The sequence below is a fragment of the Parasteatoda tepidariorum genome, chromosome 2 (genome assembly GCF_043381705.1).
Source record: "Parasteatoda tepidariorum isolate YZ-2023 chromosome 2, CAS_Ptep_4.0, whole genome shotgun sequence".
NCBI lineage: Eukaryota > Metazoa > Arthropoda > Arachnida > Araneae > Theridiidae > Parasteatoda > Parasteatoda tepidariorum.
Window position 1 is genome coordinate 69,890,742 of NC_092205.1, and position 6,491 is coordinate 69,897,232.

The window sequence follows — 6,491 nt, forward strand, 5'->3', positions numbered from 1 at the left end:
AATGATGTATGAATTATCCATTCGAAAAGTTGGCTTTAAAGACTCTGCTTTTAAATGTGTACCTCCATATGTAAAAATTTACACTGTGGAAATGACTGCTGGTGATATGATACATTTTAATAGAGGACTGATGATTTCTGCGATTGGAGGATTATTCACATATTGCTTATTAATTCTAAACATGAAGGGTAGCTGAATGGCATTGTCATCGAATGAACTGCATAAGATATGAGAATAAGTTATGTACTGACTAATATTATTCATCATGAAAGCCAGTTAAGTTATTATTTTGGTTTCAAACAATGACTATTACTGCTCATCAAAGTTAACTGGGGTATTCTTTTCCTTTTCTTTTAGAAATAAGATGCGCTTTATATGAGAACTATTCAAACATTGACTATTACTATTGACAATTGAAGTTAAATAAAGTGTTGTTTTTTTCTTGAGATATGAAATAAACAAGATGTTAGAATTATTTAAGTATTGCATATTAGTTATGAGTGTAGCGTATCTGTTGCCACTCACTTCAAGTTTAACATTTCCGTCATGTTTTCTTCTAGTTAATTTTTTATTAGAATTTGTGAATCTGGCAATTATATTTTTATGTTCTATTTATGTTATAATATTAAGTTAGAGAACTTACGATACGTTGCGTTTAAGAGAATTCGATACGATTTTCATCTTTATGATGTAAGTTTATGCATCCAACAAATATATGTAAATAATATATTGTAAATAGTCCTATTATTCTGAGTGTTGTATTGTAAAATAAAGTAATTAGAAGCAAAAGAATCTCAAGTCATAACAAAGTGGCGTCCGTGACATGAACATTGTACTCTGCATTTCGATGTGAAATAGAAGACAGCAAAATTACGAACAAGATATTACTTTGTCAAGGATTAAATGGGTACGAGTAATTTTGAATTTGGCTGCTTCTGTTATATCCTTTTTACGAAGTCTTCTTTTATGCACAGTTTATATGTTTGATTTGAATTAAGTTTAAGAACGAAAAATAACTCGAGATTTAGAATAAGTAGAAACTGAGGGCTTATTAAGTGAATTTAGTTAATAAACTGACTAAATATTATTTACATTAAGAATATGGATGCTCTTAAAGTGAAAAGAAAGTCATTAAGAAAAACTTTTACGACCACGTCGAATAAGTTGGCGCAATATTTGGAGACACCGGAAACTGTTGCCAAGGATATTAATCAGTTGCACGCACTAAGGTCACAATTGCAAGATAAATTTTCTCGTTTGAATGAAATTCAAAATGAAATATCCTCTGTACTTTTAGAAAATTCTGAGACCGTTGCTGAATACGAAACTGATTTTGAAGCAGCGGAAAATTACAGAGATAATTATCTTGAACTAGACGCAAAAGTCGCAACTTTTTTAAATAAGGACTCCGGTTCCATCGCCAAAAGTTCTTTAGAGGATAATGCCGTGAAACTAAAACTACCGAAACTTGAATTGAAGACATTCTCTGGTGACCCTAAAGAATATCTCACATTCTGGAGTATATTTTCAAAAATTCATGAATCCGAAGATTTATCTGCGATCGACAAGTTCCAATATTTATACCAATCAATGGTACCCGAATCCAGGGCAGCAAGATTAGTTTCCAGTTTCCCAATAACAGCAGATAATTATCCGAAAGCCATTAAACAATTAAAATTAAGATTTGACAGAGATCTTTTAGTACAAATATACGTTCGAGATCTCCTTTCTCTTGTTATGAAAAATGCTACTGCCGGAAAGAATTCTCCTGATTTAGCTACCCTCTACGATATGCTGGAAACAAAATTAAGAGCTTTGGAAAGTTTGGGACGTACGAAAGAGAAATTTGCTGATTTTCTAGAGCCTCTTGTAGAGTCATGCTTACCTGAAAATGTTATGCAAGCCTGGGAACGGAGTAGAATTTCTGAAAATACTGATGACGTTACCAGTAAAAGATATCTCGAAAAACTAATGTGTTTTTTGAGACATGAGGTCGAATCTGAAGAAATGATCAGTTTAGCTCGTGAAGGGTTTGGTAGAGATAAGGGAAGTGGCGAGAAACAAAAAGATTACCTCAAATCGATCCAAACAGATGAACCTATTGCTACTACACTGATCGCCAACATATCAGTAGGAAAAAACAATTGTATTTTCTGTGACTGTTCACATCCAAGTCAAGACTGTCAGAAAATAGCAGAAATTAGTTATGAGGACAGAAAATCTCGAGTTATACAAAAGAGATGCTGTTTTGTCTGCCTCAAGTCTGGTCACATGGCAAAAAGATGTCACAGTAATGTAAGATGCTTAGTTTGTAAACGCAGGCATTACACAAAACTTTGCCCAGATCTACGTAAAGGAATTAATTCTTCATCTAAGGACAAAATAGCAGGTGATGAACAGAAATCAACAGAAATATCGTTTACGAATCGTCCTTCTGAACGTGAAATATATCTCAAAACAATTACGATCAGACTACGAAACAGAGACAAGGAAGTCTGTGTTCGAGCACTAATGGATGATGGATCACAGCGTTCCTATATTGAAAAGAGTTTGGCTGAAGAACTGAAACTTTCTCCCTCTGGAAGCGAAGTGTTTTCTCAAGGACTATTTGGCGGAGGAACTTCTCCTGTTTCAGAGCATAAGAGATATATGGTAACTGTTGAAAGTTTAAATCGCAAATATACGACTTCACTATCGCTTCTTGACCAAGCAAAGATTTGCTCAGAGCTACCAAGGATACAGGATAGAAGTTTACTTGCTGATCTAGCTTCTCGAGGAATAAAAATAACAGATGTTGGAAAAGATACGCCCCGTATAAGAGTTCTCCTAGGAGCTGATGTACTTGGAAGAATTCTGACTGGAAAAATAGAAGTGTTAAGATCGGGAGTTTCAGCCATAGAAACCTTACTAGGTTGGACAATCTTAGGTCTAGGAAGAAAAAAGAAAAAGGTTAACTTAGTTGCATTAAGTTTGCAAAATATGGAGTTGCCAAAAGTATGTGATTTACACGTTTTAGGCATTACAGATCCCGTGGTAAGACAAAATAAGATCCAACTAGAGGAAGCAGGAACAACTCAATGCGTACGTGGAATAGTATCCCTGAAACAAAAGAGCTTGTGAACTATTCCTAACTTTTAATTTCTTGAAATGTTACAGCATTATGTTTTTTGTATTGCTTCAGAGCAATACAAAGGTGGGAGTATGTTGCCACTCACTTCAAGTTTAACATTTCCGTCATGTTTTCTTCTAGTTAATTTTGTATTAGAGTTTGTGAATCTGGCAATTATATTTTTATGTTCTATTTATGTTATAATATTAAGTTAGAGAACTTACGATACGTTGCGTTTAAGAGAATTCGATACGATTTTCATCTTTATGATGTAAGTTTATGCATCCAACAAATACATGTAAATAATATATTGTAAATAGTCCTATTATTCTGAGTGTTGTATTGTAAAATAAAGTAATTAGAAGCAAACGAATCTCGAGTCATAACAGTATCAAGCTATATCAAAAACAGTTCTTCAGTTTTATTAGAAAAACATTTATTTCACTCCAAAACAAATAAAGTAACAAATATAAAGTTCCCGTAACGGGATAGTTAAATCTTATAAAACAAACTAGAAAAAGTGCCCGTAACGGGATATGTTAAAACTCAAATTCCGCAACGCTGTTGTTCTACCCAAAAGTCTTCTAATTTTATCGTCTACTTCTATTTTATTAATTACCTCTTTATGTGTTTAGTTTATTTTATTCATGCTTTTGCCAGCCCGTTACTTTTAAATATTTTTTACTTTGATTAATGCTTTTGCTAGCCAATTATTTTTTTAATATTTTCAGACTTTATGTGAGTTAGTTATTTCTTAATTGGGAAGTTAAATGTACTGGGAGTAAAAAAAAAACGAACCACCCTGAATAACTTTTGATCTTATGATCAGATTTTCACGTTTTTAGGACTGAATCTTAATGGTTTAAAAGGGTGACCTCAATTATGCTAATTAATTAGTGTAGACAATATTTTAAGTAACGAAATCAGCAAAACCTTAATTTCTCTGAAGAAACATATCTTTTTTCAGTCGGATTCGGATTTCTGAAACCCAAACNATTCATGCTTTTGCTAGCCAATTATTTTTTTTAATATTTTCAAACTTTATGTGAGTTTGTTATTTCTTAATTGGGAAGTTAAATGTACTGGGAGTAAAAAAAAACGGACCACCCTGAATAACTTTTGATCTTATGATCAGATTTTCACGTTTTTAGGACTGAATCTTAATGGTTCAAAAGGGTGACCTCAATTATACTAATTAATTAGTGTAGACAATATTTTAAGTAACGAAATCAGCAAAACCTTAATTTCTCTGAAAAAACATATCTTTTTTCAGTCGGATTCGGATTTCTGAAACCCAAACTATAGGCGGTAGCCGCAATCTGGAAATAAGGTTTCCATAGTCTGATCATGTGAGCGATTCAAAATTTGGACCCCTTAATGTTAGTTTTACTCTTTGCGAACTGTGCCATATATCGAAAACTTACCATATCAAGAGAGCAGTTTTCAAACAGTTTTGCTCACAATTATAAAATTCTATTGCTCACAATTATAAAATTGTGTTGCTCACAATTATAGTGCCCACAATTATAAAATTCTATTGCTCACAATTATAATACACACAATTATAAAATTCTATTGCTCACAATTATAATGTACACAATTATAAAATTCTATTGCTCACAATTATAATGCACACAGTTATAAAATTCTATTGCTCGCAATTATAGTTCTCACAATTATAAAATTCTATTGCTCACAATTATAAAGCTCTCAATTATACAATTCTATTGCTCACAATTATAATGCTCACAATTATAAAATTCTATTGCTCACAATTATAATGCACACAATTATAAAATTCGTTTATCCAAAGATAATTCCACACGAAAAATACATTTTAGTAGATATTTATTATTTTTTATTATTTTATTATGTAGTAGTCCAAAAATATGAATTGTAAGGTACATAATTTTACATGGAAAAACGCAAAACTAGAGCAAAAAAGGTTCATTATTATTACTTCTCAGTAAAGTTGACTGAGGTGCTATTTTCTATTGTTGAAAATTAAAATGTGTGTGTCCTGAGAAATCGAATTTTAAATATACGTTTTCTATAAATTTTGATTTATTAGGAACAATTTGGCGAATTTTGCTCAAATCTTGTATTTTGCCATTTAAATTTAGGTATTTTGAAATGATTGCATAATCTTACAGTACTTGAAACTGCCTACCTCACAATTCAAAATTGTTTCGTCTATTATAATATAATAAAAAATAAATATTTGCTAAAACTTATGATTTGCATGGAGTTATATTTGGATAAATGAATTTTATAATTGTGAGCAAAATTTTCTTAATTCGCTTAAAAAATATGGTGAAATACGCAATATGGTGAAATATGTGAAATACGCAAGAAATAAAGATAACATTAGGGTACTAAACTTTGGATAGCTCTCCTGACCAAACTATGGTAGAATATTTCCCAGATTGAGACTATCCCAATTATTTTGGTGATACGAATCCGTTGAAAAAAAGGGTATATTTATTTAGAGAAAATACGTTTTTGTGTCTGATTTCATAATTAAAAACATCGTTTGCTCCAAATAATTGGCATATTTGAGGTCACCCCCTCGATTCATGAAGATTGAGTTCCAGAAGACGAAGACCCAACCATTAGATCAAACGTTACTCAAAATTGATCGTTTTTTTTTCGCTTTTTTTTCTTTTTAGGGTACTGTACAGTGCGCGAGAAAACTAAACAGTCTGACTATCTTTTGATCTAATGATTGGTTTGTCACAAACTACAACCCAAACTTAATAGTTTAAAGGGTGACCTCAAATACGAGGGTTGCTATTTATATTTCTGGCCCAATAATGGAAAAACAAATATGTAGGATCGAAATTGGTTTTATTGTTTTTCAAAATATTCTCCATGATGATCAATACACTTTTGCATGCGTTTGAACCAATTTTCAAAGCACTTTTTCCAGTCCGATTGAGGTAACTCCAAAACATGCGTTTTGAATGCCTCAACCGCTTTTTCGGGGGTCGAAAATCGTTGTCCACGTAATTTATTTTTGATGTGTGGGAATAAGAAGAAGTCATTGGGTGCCAAAGCAGGGCTGTATGGCGGATGACCCATCAGTTCGATCTTTCGCTCCTTCAGAAATGCCTTTGTTTGAGTCGATGTGTGAGAGCTCGCATTATCATGATGAAGAATGATTCGCCTGTTCTTCTGCTTTTTTTCGAATTTATCTGATGACTTCTGGCAAGCAAATGGTCGTGTACCATTCAGAATTGACCGTCCTGTGTTGCTCTAACGCCACTGTTGCCACATGACCGTTAATGCCGAAGAAACAGGCAATCATTTGTTTCGATGTGCTTCTTCCTCGAACAACTTTTGTTGGTTTTGCCTCGTCTTGGAAGACCCATACAGTTGATTG

At 32.7% G+C, this 6,491-nt stretch overlaps 1 protein-coding gene across 1 annotated transcript; it reads left to right on the forward strand.

Moving 5' to 3' along the window:
• Positions 1-1,101: 1,101 nt before the first annotated feature.
• LOC122269350 (uncharacterized) lies at positions 1,102-3,120 on the forward strand. The gene has a single exon (XM_043041988.1). The coding sequence runs from the start codon at positions 1,102-1,104 to the stop codon at positions 3,118-3,120; it is 2,019 nt and encodes a 672-aa protein (XP_042897922.1).
• The last annotated feature ends 3,371 nt before the right edge of the window (positions 3,121-6,491 follow it).